General features: G+C 37.2%; 1 protein-coding gene across 9 annotated transcripts in view; it reads right to left on the bottom strand.

Annotated features, from left to right (window-relative positions):
* Window positions 1–12,836, bottom strand: part of HUWE1 (HECT, UBA and WWE domain containing E3 ubiquitin protein ligase 1) — a 162,845-nt gene that overhangs the window by 62,078 nt on the left and 87,931 nt on the right. For 8 of the 9 annotated variants that reach the window (XM_032398204.1, XM_032398211.1, XM_032398209.1 and 5 more), the window contains 5 exons: window positions 10,314–10,371; window positions 9,116–9,292; window positions 5,778–6,023; window positions 3,805–3,938; window positions 2,932–3,026 (listed from right to left, as the gene is read on the bottom strand). In XM_032398204.1, coding sequence (XP_032254095.1) covers window positions 2,932–3,026; window positions 3,805–3,938; window positions 5,778–6,023; window positions 9,116–9,292; window positions 10,314–10,371 — 710 coding nt within the window. The remainder of the gene's footprint in view (window positions 1–2,931; window positions 3,027–3,804; window positions 3,939–5,777; window positions 6,024–9,115; window positions 9,293–10,313; window positions 10,372–12,836) is intronic. The other variant, XM_032398210.1, reaches the window with a different exon arrangement.

Raw genomic sequence — 12,836 nt, 5'->3', positions numbered from 1 at the left:
TGCGGTAATCAAAAAAGTATGGCAGTGGCACAAAAACAGACACACAGATCAGTGGAACAGGGAAGAAAACCCTCAATTAAACACACAACTATATGGTCAATTAATCTTCAACAAAGCAGGAAAGAACATCCAATGGGAAAAAGACTGTCTCTTCAACAAATGCTAATGGGAAAACTGGACAGCAACATGCAGAAGAATGAAACTGGACCATTTTCTTACACCATATACAAAAATAAATTCAAAATGGATTGAAGACCTAAATGTGAGACCTGAATGTATAAAAATCCTAGAACAGAACATAGGCAGTAACCTCTATGACATCAGCCATAGCAACTTTTTTTCCAGATAGTCTCCTAAGGAAAGGGAAACAAAATAAAAAACTATTGGGACTACATCAAAATAAAAAGTTTCTTGCACAGTGAAGGAAACATTCAACAAAACTGAAAGGCAACCTACAGAACAGGAGAAGGTATTTGCAAATGACATATCTGATAAAAGGTTACTATCCAAAAAATGTAAAGAACTCATACAACTCAATACCCCAAAAAACACATAATCCATCTAAAAAATGGGCAGAAGACATTTCTCCAAAGAAGATATACAGATGGTCAAAAGATACAAGCAAAGATGTTCATCATCAATTACCATAAAGGAAATGCAAATCAAAACAAATAATAAACAAAAGGTGTTGTTGAGGATGTGCAGAAAAAGGAACACTCATGCATTGTTGGTGGGGATGCAAACTGGTGCAGCCAACTGTGGGAAACAGTATGGAGGTTCCTCAGAAAGTTAAGAATAGAACTACCCTATGATCCAGCAATTGCACTAGTAGGTATTTACCCAAAGAATACAAAAACACTAATTCAAAGGGATACATGCATTATAGCAGCATTATTTACAATAGCCAAGATATGGACTGATGAATGGATAAAGTGGTGGTGGCCTATACATACAATGGAATATCATTCAACCATAAAAAAGAATGAAATGTTGCCATTTTCAAGAACATGGATAGACCCAGAGAGTATAATGCTAAGCAAAATAAGTCAGAGAAAGACAAATACCATATGATTTCACTCCTATGTGGAATTTAAGAAACAACAAGCTATGGGGGAAAAAAGAGAGTGACAAACCAAGAAACAAATTCTTAATTATACAGAACAAACTGATCATTACCACAGGGGAGGGAGTCAGGGATGTGTTATATAGGTAATTGGGATTAAAGAGTGTACTTGTCCTTATGAGTACTGGGTGATGTATGGAATTGTTGAATCAGTTTATTGTACAACTGAAACTAATATAACATTGTATGTTAACTGGAATTTTAAAAAACCTTAAAAATATACAAAAATGAAAGAATAAAAATAAAAATTTAGAAAAATATATTAAATATGTAATCAGAAAAATAGCACTGTCCAACAGAAATAAGTGAGCCACATATATAATTTTAAATTTTCTAGTAGCCACATTAAAAAGTAAAAACAGATAATTTTTAATATACTGCTTAACCCAATATAGTCAAATTTTTATTTCAAGATATAATCATATATAAAAATTATTGAGCTTACATTTTTATACTCAGGATTTTTAAAAAAACAGGTATCTATATGAAATATACTTAGAGTACATCTCAATTCAGACATTAAATTTTTTTTTTAAAGATTTTATTTATTTATTTGACAGAGAGAGACGCAGCTAGAGAGGGAACACAAGCAGGGGGAGTGGGAGAGGGAGAAGCAGGCTTCCCGCAGAGCAGGGAGCCCGATGCGGGGCTCGATCCCAGGACGCTGGGATCATGACCTGAGCCGAAGGCAGACGCTTAACGACTCAGCCACCCAGGCGCCCCAGACGTTAAATTTTCATAAAAATAACTGACCTACATTTATTTCATGCCATTTAGTTGAAAAAAAAAAATACATTCACATACCAAAGTTGTTCTAAACATACTTAAAAGCCTTCTAACAACTGTACAGAATAACAGTAGTTATATAAAAATTAAGAATTCAGTTTTTTTCATCCAATCTATCACCCCATCTTAATTACATCTTTAACAACCCTATTTCCAAATAAAGTCACATTTTGAGGTGCTGCGGGGGGAGTTAGTGCTTCAACACAGTATTTTTTTTGTGTGGTGGGGAGACAGACACACAAATCAACCCAATATACCCTCCCCCTTACAAGAGGAAATAAAGAAAAAAAAAGAGCAAGTGGGAAGATAGAAAAGGAAGGAAGGAGGAGGGAGGAAGAGCAAAAGAAGAAAAAAAATCCAATTTTTTAGTTATACTGGCCACATTACAAGTGTTCAACAGTCAACACGTGGCTAGTGGCTACCATATTGAACAGTGTGGTTCTAAAGTGTTCCACAGCCACTTAAAACAATCATCTGCCATTTTTAACAGTAAAATTAAACTTCTGAAAAATAAGCATACAAAAATTAAGAGTCCCGCCATACCCTTCAATACAGTAATTTCTAGGAATTAATTTTCCATTTGCATAAAACTATATAAAAAGATACTCATATTTCAAAATAGTATGTTAGAAAACTTAATAGGGAATGGTTATTCACAGACCCTTTATGTGGCACTTAATGTTAAGTAAAAAGAGATCTATAAAATATTATCTCTAAGATAGATAATCACAACTACACTAATAAAATGTATCCCTAGGGAAAAAGATTAGGCATATAGTTCCAAAATATTGTTTATTTGTGGTACAAATGTAAGTGATTCTTTTTACTACAACTTGTAATTTTTACCATTGTGTATATACATTTTATAGAGAAACTGAGAATAATTTTAAAATAAAAATGAAAGGAAAAAAATTGAGGACTAAAGACAATAGAGCTAACTTAATAGTCACAACAGACCTATAAAGACATAGAGATAAAACTTAAGAGAATTAATGACTAAGATTTTAGTTTCTTGGAGTTACCTGATCTTTTTCCGCCCTGGGTCGTACCTGCCTTCTCATCCTTTGGAACCAGTTTCTGCATGTCTGCCTGGCCAAATTCACACCCAGATGGTAGGCTGCAACAAGACAAACCATGAGTAAAAAGAACCCTGATAGCTCATTTCTTAAGTTGTGCTCGGTCCCTAATCTGCTTGGCTGACAATATCCCTCCTATAACAGGGAAGTGAACCTAATAAAACATGTATAATGATCAAATTCCTGAGGTAGCACTCAACAAGATTTCCAACTCAACTTTAGATTTGGCTAACAAATTTTAAACACCTATCATGCTGACACAGAATTAGGACATAAGATCAAAGATGCAGAAGATAACAAACACTGTAAGCATGTGCCTAGGCTGGTAAATGGGAAGGACAATACTGTGGAGTGAAAGCTTGTGTCCCCTCAAAATTCGTTTGTTGAAATCCTAATGACCAACGTGATAGTATTAGTAGGTAAGGCCTTTGGGAAGTGCTTAAGTCTTGAGGGTAGAACCTTCATGAATGGGACTACTGTTTCATAAAAGATGCTCCAGAAATATTCCTAGTCCCTTCCACTATGTGAGGATACAATGAAAAATCTGCAACCCAGAAAAGGACCCTCACCCAACCATGCTAGCTAGCACCGTAGTCTCAGACTTCCAGAACTATGAGCAATAAATTTCTGCTGTTCATAAGGATCCAGTCTGTGATATTTTGTGATAGCAGCCTGAATAGATTAAGATAGACAAGGAACCCTCTGAACTCTTTAGTAATAGCCTTCTGTTCTTGACCAAAGCAATTCTCCAGGATCACTGAACTTAGTCCTCTATTAAGAAAGACAACAGAGATAATAAAGAGATGACCATTCCCTTACCTGTTTGGGGTACACAGGGAGAGAAGGACAGTGCTTTCCCACACCAGGGAACAGTATAACTGGCTCAGCTTGCTCAGAACACTCAGACCCAACTGAGAGCCCCACTGGTTTACGGAGATGGAACGAATTTCACTCTGCAATCAAAGTAAACAGAAGCTGATCTTTGGGATGCCCTCTGCAACATTTACAGTCTGTATCTAACATCCCTTCTCATTTTCTTCTCATTGCTTTTTGTAAAGCGAAAGGCAATGGTCATAGGCAACTCTTTTTAAAGAAACAGTTTTGCAGATTCATTGACAGCCTTGTAATTTTGTTAGGTGGTACGGGACTTGCTATTTCCCTTATTTCTTAACTTCAATAAATATTTAGATTTATCTAATTCCTTGAAGTGAACATTTCACCTTCATTTAATAAAAAGTCATAAAAATAAATCCCAAACCTATGTTATGTAATTGAATTATTTTCTAAATAGTTTATATCCGTGCTTTTCTTTTTTTTTTTTTTTTAAAGATTTTATTTATTTATTTGACAGAGAGATACAAAGCGAGAGAAGGAACACAAGCAAGGGGAGTGGGAGAGGGAGAAGCAGGCTTCCCGCTGAGCAGGGAGCCCGATGCGGGGCTCGATCCCAGGACGCTGGGATCCTGACCTGAGCCGAAGGCAGACGCTTAACGACTGAGCCACCCAGGTGCCCCTATATCCATGCTTTTCATTTAATTTGATACAAAGAATATACTCCTGGCTCAACAGCATAAAACAAGGGTGTTAAAACATTACATCATTAATCTTTAGAATTGATTACTTGAGGACTAAAAGTTGTAAAACTGTGAGCACACACACAACCGCCCCCCTCCCCATCCTTCTGGAACCACAAGAGGAACCTCACATGGCTTGCAGGCATAGGGTTTGATATTTAGGTAATCTTTACTAATCTCTGTTAATTACCATTGACTTAAATGTACTATGGTCGAATTTCCTTCCTGCCATCTCATTCTCAGGCCTACATGCATTTGTACAAAGATTAGGAAGTAATAAGGCCAGATGAGCACCCAATTCAGGCTTGCCCACTAAAAAAGGTGACTATATACCCCAGTTGGCCTATGTGGCTGCTACAGATCTAATTAATGCCTGTTATTTTTTTAAAAAGATTTTATTTGATTGAGAGAGAGAGAGAGAGAGAGAACAGAGGAAGAGTGAGAGGGAGAAGCAGACTCCTCACTGAGCAGAGAGTCCAATGTGGGGCTCGATCCCAGGACCCTGAGATCATGACTTGAGCCGAAGGCAGACGCTTAACCGACTGAGCCACCCGGGTATCCCCATTAATGCCTATTATTTATAATAACCTAATAAAACATGTGCAATGATCAAATTCCTGAGGTAGCACTCAACAAGGTTTCCAACTCAACTTTCACTCTCAAGAAAGTCTAGTTCACAAAACAGATTATGTGGTCACCCAAATTCTAATAAAAAAAAACAAAACTAAGGGAAAATGAAACTAGATAGCATCTTTTTTTAAAATTTTTGATGTAGTGTTCCATGATTCATTGTTTGCATATAACACCTAGTGCTCCATTCAATACTAGATAGCATCTTGAAGCATAAACCTGCATCCCCCACCAAAAGAAAAATCTGTTCTTTGTAGCAGCTAGCCCAGGTAGAACTTTTTTTTTTTTTGAAGATTTATTTATTTGACAGAGAGAGACATAGTGAGAGCAGGAACACAAGCAGGAGGAGTAGGAGAGGGAGAAGCAGGCTTCAGGAGAGGGAGAAGCAGGCTTCCCGCGGAGCAGGGAGCCCGATGTGGGACTCGATCCCAGGACCCTGGGATCATGACCTGAGCTGAAGGCAGACACTTAACGACTGAGCCACCCAGGCGCCCTAGAACTGCTTCTAATAAGCATAGTTAAGATGCCCAGTATGTGCCCTATGTATTTTGCCGGCTTTAAACTAACTTGTTCACCCCCAATTCTTACCTGTCCAACTCTGCAAGTATGAACAAACATCATGATGTAGGCATGGGCAGCAGTGAGTGCATGCAGTAGAGGTGTGGCCTGAGCTGAGAGGGTAGCATCAGCAACATTGCCAGCACAAGCCAGTTCTCGCAATAACACTGAGCCTCCAGGGGATTCAATTGGGCGGTGTAAGGGCTCCAAGGATGAAAGGATGGAGTCCAACTGAAGGAGACCCTCCTGAAGGACTTTGGGTTCATGTGACAGTGTCTGAAACAAGAATAATAATTAAAGCATTAATGTACAATGAACTTCATGTACATCATGTCTTTAATAGTCACAATGGAAGAAGTAGAAGACAAGTGTCACAAATTTCGAACCTGGCCATGGTAATCCCATCTGGTAAATGGTAGAGCCAAAATATGAATGCAAGTAGGACATACCCCAATGCCTCCTTTTAGAGCAACACTTTACTTCTCTCAAGTGAGAGGCTTTCAAATGTGGTAAGTCACTCATTTAAAAGCCTGTGATGGCCAAACTGAAATACTATTATAGCAAGGACTCCATACTATAAGATTATTGTAAATTTTACTCAACAGGGAGCAATATTAGGCAAGGTTCCAAAGCATGGAAGTGAACCAGTATTACAACTGTTTTTTTCTTCCTAAAATAGAGATGATTCTAGAATAGGCATCAGGTAGGCAATTTCCTTTTTTATAAGACAACTCAAGAATTATAGGACATGGCCTTTATAATTGCTTTTTGAGTCTGCAGAAAAATCTCACAGTAAAATACTATCACTTGCCTTTCAAAGACAGGAGAAATTATGTGCCTTTCCTGAGGCTTTAAATAAATCTATCTATTCTCACACAGTATCTTAGAGGCAGGATAACGATGAAGCACAGCCTCTTTTACTCTCTCATAAACAGCACTTAATATTGCAAAGAGTAAGGCAAAATAAAACATTAAATACAGGTATGTCACAATTACGGACTTTCCAAATGCAACTGGATTACTGATTTTTAGCAGAAATTACTTATCACTGCCCAATCCAGCTCTAATGAAGGAGCTTCATAGATTTAATGCAATCCCTAATAAAATTATCAATGGCTTGGGGGGGGGAGAAATAGAAAGATCTCTCTTAAAATTTGTAAAAGAATCTCAAGGGACCCCAAATAGGTATAACTATCTTCAAAAAGAACAAAGTTGGAGGTCTCACACTTCCTGATTTCCAAGCTTATTACAAAGCTACAGTAATAAAAAAAAAATGTGGTACTGGCATAAAGACAGACAATAAGACCAATAGAATATAATAAAACCCCAAAACAAAGACTTGCATCTATGGTCAAAATATTTTTAGCAAGGGTGCCAAGACATAGGTGCAACAGGGAAAGAACAGTCTTTTCAACAAATGGTGTTGGGAAAACTGGATATCCACATGCCAAAGAACGAAGTTGGACTTTACCTTACACCATATAAAAAAATTACTCCAAATAGATCAAAGACCTAAATGTAAGAACTAAAGCTATAAAAACATGTAGAAGAAGCCACAGGGTAAAAGCTGTATGACACTGGATTTGGCAATGATTTCTTGGATTTGACACCAAGAGCACAGCAACAGCAGTAAAAAAAGATAAAATGGACTTCATCAGAATTAAAACCTTTTGTTCATCAAAGGGCACTATTAACAGAGGTAAAGGCAAACCACAAAACAGGAGAAAATATTTGCAAATCATTTATCTGATAAGGAATTAATATCCAGAACATAAAGAACTCCTACAACTCAACAACAAAAAACAAACCCCACTAAAAAATGGGCAAAGGACTTGAATAGACATCTCTCCAAAGATACACAAATAGCCAGTAAGCACATAAAAAGATGCTCAACATCATTAATCATTAGAAGATGCAAATCGAAACCATGCGATCTCTCTTCACACCTATTAGGTTGGCTACTATCAATAAAAAAGAAAAAGAAAGTAAGTGTTGGTGAAGATGCAGAGAAACTGGAACCCTTGTGCACTGCTGATTGGAATGATGTGAAATGATGGAGCTGCTATGGAAAACAGTATGGTGGTTCCTTGGGGGGAAAAAAAAAAAAGAGCTACCATATAATCCAGCAATTCTACTTCTGAGTATACAACTAAAAGAACTGAAAGGAGTCTTGGGTATGCTCATACTTTTATATGCAATCTAAAGAAGTCAAATTCATAAAACCAGAGAGAATGATGGTTGCCAGGGGCTGGGGGAAATGTGGAGATGTTGGTCAAAGGGCAAACTTTTAGTTATGAGTAAGTTGTGGGGATCTAATATACAGCTTGATGTCTATAGTTAATACTATATTGTATACTTGAAATCTGCTGACAGTAGATCCTTAAGCGCTCTTACTACACACACACACACAAACACACACACAAAGTAGTCTTGAAAAAGTATTTGCACACCCGCGTTCATAGTAGCACTATTCAAAATAACCAAGAGATGGAAGCAACCCCATGGTCTATCAATAAATGAATGGATAAACAAAATGTGGCTTGTACATACAATAAGTCATAAAAAGGAAGGAAATTTTGACATATGCTACAACACGGGTGAATCCTGAAGACATTATGCTAAGCAAAATAAGCCAATCAAAGAAAGACAAATACCTTATGGATTACATTTATATGAGCTACCTGGAACAGTCAAATTCAGAGAGACAGAAAGCAGAACAATGTTTATAAACCAGGGGCTGGGAGGGAGAGAGGAATGTAGAGTTGTTGTTTAATGAGTATAGAATTTCAGTTTTGCAAGATGAAAAACTTCTGGAGATTGGTAGTGCAACAATGTGAATGTACTTAGGACTACTGAACTATACACTTAAAAATGGTTAAAAAGGTAAACATCATTTGATGTGTATTTTACCACTATTAGTAAATAAAGCACTTAATTTTTTGATAAAATTTGAGCAATAAACTAATAGGTCAATTATGCTTAAAATGCAGGACTATCAAGCTTGAAAAAGGAAAAAAGCTGTATGACTAAACAATACCAGATTGTGTTAAAAAGCATCCGTGAGAGGATGACACAATAAAATAAACCCAGTTCCAAAACTTTCTTCATCTACTATCCCTTCTAATAAACTCAAATGTTTGAACTATATACCAAACCTAGGAACAATGAACAAACACTTCAACTTTTCAATGAGAAATAATGTGACACACTATTTATTAGTCACTTGATTCACTTGTAGTACATAACCACAGATTTCTTCATTATTTTTTAGTTGAAAGTAAAGGGAGACCACAGTAAAAACATGTATACAGAAGTATTGCAAAACTATTCCTAAAAAGAAATGAAAATATTTGGCCAGAAGCTCTTACCAATATGGATTTGCAGACACCTGCAACAGCCTGACAAGCCGCAGATGTGGGAAAGTCAATGGGGAGATTGGGAAGACCCAAAATGGTAACCAAAGGCAAGAGTCCTTTCTGATTCACAAATTCCTGGCAGTGGTCATCTGTTGTATTGTTGCTCAGAATAGATTCCACAAATTTCATCTAGGTAATGAAAATTAAAAAAAAAAAAGTTAGAGCCTGACACCTGGAACTAAAAGGCCAGCTTGGAATAAGGACAGGGGTAGCCCTGTAGTCATGAAATCAGTATTTTCTGGAATACCAAAACCTCAAGTAAATAGGGACAGAGATACGATATGGACCCTAAACATAAAAACAAAAACAAAAACACCACACATGAATAATTACTTCTTCCCAATCTACCTTTTTGGCCACATCTGAAGTCACATAATTTGCGAGAATAGAGAGGATAAATGACTTGCTCAGGGCCACACCCATGAATTAGGGGCAAAATCAGATCTGATCTCTTAATTTGCTTCTTGCATGATAGTGTGTTGCCTCTCCCTGTAAGCAAAAATGGATACTTTCCCTCAATGTGTTCATAAGGCAAATGAAAGCCAGAACTCTAGAAGAGTGATTTGGACCAAACAAAGCATTTTTTTAAGGGAAGAAAGTAAAATGTGGGCAAGAAACACACAGGCACAAGAGAAACCATCTCTGGAAGTCTTGGACGTGCTCAGTGGGCTAGAACAATTGCTACGTGGGCTTCCCCTTATAGAGAAACAATTCTGGGAAAAGTCAAACTCTTCCCTTTTCTCTTGTGAAACACATGGGAAGTTAAAAGAAATAGCCATATTACTATTTTTTTAATATAAAAGAGAAGTTAATGGGAAAAATAGCAAGTAATGGGAAAAAATACATGTTGGACACATTCAAAGAACATAATACTGGGTTGTCCTAACAAAGCCCACTCTTTTGTTTGGATTCCAATGGTGAATAGTAACAATGAACAGGAAATTGGGAGTATCTAAAAAAAGGGAAGAGTGTTGTCCAATTTTTGGCAAACCAGTCTCAAAGAACAAGGTTTGCACATCTTTCCCCACTGATCCACACTTTAAGGGTCCCAATGAAAATAAACGTGGAAATCACTAGACTATTTGGTAATCCCACACATTTTCCAGAAAAACACACACCTTTACTCAGTTTGCCCTACCATGAATCTTACCACATTAAGGATGTAATCCATGAGGGGAATAGGAATACGTTCCTCTGTACCAACAACCCTGTTAAGGGAGAAAAGAGTGAGTTACACACAAATTCACAATACCAGTGCAAGAGAACAAAGTGAGGAAAGGGAAATAGCATGAAATTCTAGGTCCTTTCTCTAAGTCAGACTTCTAGTCTTTAATACAGCACAGGAAAAAAAAAAAAGAGCTGAAATCAATTCTGAAATTAGCTTTTCTAGCCTGATAGGTTGAGAGCACAAAAGGAAAAACCAAGCCTTCACAAACTCAGCATTTACACATACCTCAAAAGAAACTCCTATCTTAGGCAAACTATCATTGGAGGAATTCATCAATATGAAAATACTAAAAATTAAGTCAGTTTGATTAAGAGACTATTGAAACATTTGCTTGAAGACAAGAGCTAGACAAAGAAACAAATACAATAAACATCTTACCATGTTCTTGCATCAGGTTTAAAGTTATAATAGAGAGCAGGAAATGGAATTTAATTTTGTTCAAAATTCATGCTTAAGATTGACAAACCATTCAGAACAAAGTTAATCAAAGATGAAGCCAACACCCAAGGCCTCCTTTCCTAATAATTAATACTTGTATCACAACAGTCCCTGAACTATCCAAAAACTGATCAGGTCTTTTGCTTCAGATACTTGAATGCTGCACTGCAGATGAGAAGGCTGTAGTAATGCCAGAGCTGCAGAAAATGTAGCACTTAGCCCCGTCTTGGCTTTTTCAAGAAATAAACAGAGGAAAGAAAATCCACAAAATATCTTAAAATGAAACAAAATCTACCTCAAGATAAACCCTAGGAAGGAACAAAACTTGAGTCTAATAAGGAGCATTCTGGATATAGGCCCTTGAAGACATTTGGGGGGAAGGGGCAGAAATAAAAGGGAGAAGTAGGAGGAGAGAGAAAGCAAGAGAATTCACAAGAAGTTAACAGTCATTGTCTCTGAGCAAGATAAGATGTAAATAAAGATTTGCCAGGTATGAGGGCACTGACAGCAAAATGGAGACTAGACCTAGTGGAGAGGCATCATAAATGGCTTCAGTGATGAAATATCCAGAGCTAGGGTTTGGCAAGGATATTGTGAACACTCTCAATGAAGAATTTAGGGAAGAACTCTGTACAAAGGCAGGACCTATAAGCCAGGAGTGGAATGATTCCATGGCAAGACTGCAATATTTCCTTGACCGTAAAGTTCCTTCTCAGAACCACTGCAGCATTCCCTGCTACTTACGTCAATCATCTACCCCAGCTTCATTGCACCTCCTCGGAAAGAACCCAGAAATCCATCTCTACAGCTAAGGAGTGCAGGTGTGGCTCTAGCCCAAATTAAACACTTGTCCCTTTGTAGAAACCAAAGAGCCAAAGTAGTATCATGAAATGGGACCAAGGTACTTCCTTCATTTGCTAGATAGAAGTTAGGGAGAACGAGAGAGAAAACAAACCAACAGTTTCTTAATCCAAATCTAGGAACAAATTTGTTCAATAACCACTTTTTCATTATCCTCATCTTTTGGTTTCCAGGCTCAGAACATCATACAGGAATAGTACCATATGATAAACTCTCCCTAGCAGAAATCCCCCTATCAACTGGTTTTAAGAAAAATTGTAATCTTAACTTCATATGAAACTTGGACCCATAGCATCTTTGAAACAGTTAAGACTGCATTCCCATGATGAATAAAACAATTTACCTTAACTGTCAAATTAAAAACTTCCTGTCTCCCCTTTCACTAAAACACACATATTCCCAGACTCAATTTTACATGTGTATTTATGGTACTAGAGCCCTTAATCAGAAGTACAGGAGAAAGATTCCAATTGAGTGTCATAGTACAGTGTATAGAACAACAGGTCTCATGGAATTTTTGGGGTGTGGGGTGTGGGGGATGTCTTTCTTCCAGCTCTTGAGGAGACACAGCTGCCTTTGGCAAAGGAGTCCTCCCAGTGAACTAAAACTCAGGAAACAACTGCTTTTCTACATTTGCTGCCTTTAAAGCCCAGACACTTGCTATTCAAGTTCTAAAGACCACATGGATTTATATATCCCATTTCTTTCAAGTTTTTCAGGATAGGCAGTTAAGTTAGGCAAAGTAAATTGAATCCATCACAAAATAAACCACGGTGCATCAACTAAAAGCCCTGGTTACTCACTGGCAAGTATATTCATCCCCAGCAGTATCAGTTTTACTGACATCAAACAGTTTAGAAGGCAGAAAAAAGAGGCCAAAATACAAGTATTTAGAGTTACTTGTGAATGTCTCTGGATGTAGAACAAAACTCCATGTATTTGGGGTAGACTGTAGTGCCTGAATTTCCTTATTCCAGATTGAGCACAAAACCACGTCTCAAGATCATATATAAACACCATTTTCAAATACAAGCTGATTTTAGAAAAAATAAGAGAAAAATAGTTTTAGCCTGGAAAAACCTGGAAACTCAAAAATCCATCCACGAGAGTGGATTCATTCAATGAAACACTACTCAGCAATGAAAA

The sequence above is a fragment of the Phoca vitulina genome, unplaced genomic scaffold (genome assembly GCF_004348235.1).
Source record: "Phoca vitulina isolate PV1807 unplaced genomic scaffold, GSC_HSeal_1.0 scaffold111, whole genome shotgun sequence".
Lineage (NCBI taxonomy): Eukaryota > Metazoa > Chordata > Mammalia > Carnivora > Phocidae > Phoca > Phoca vitulina.
Note: the sequence above shows the minus strand (reverse complement) of the source record. Positions and strands in the feature narration are given on the sequence as shown.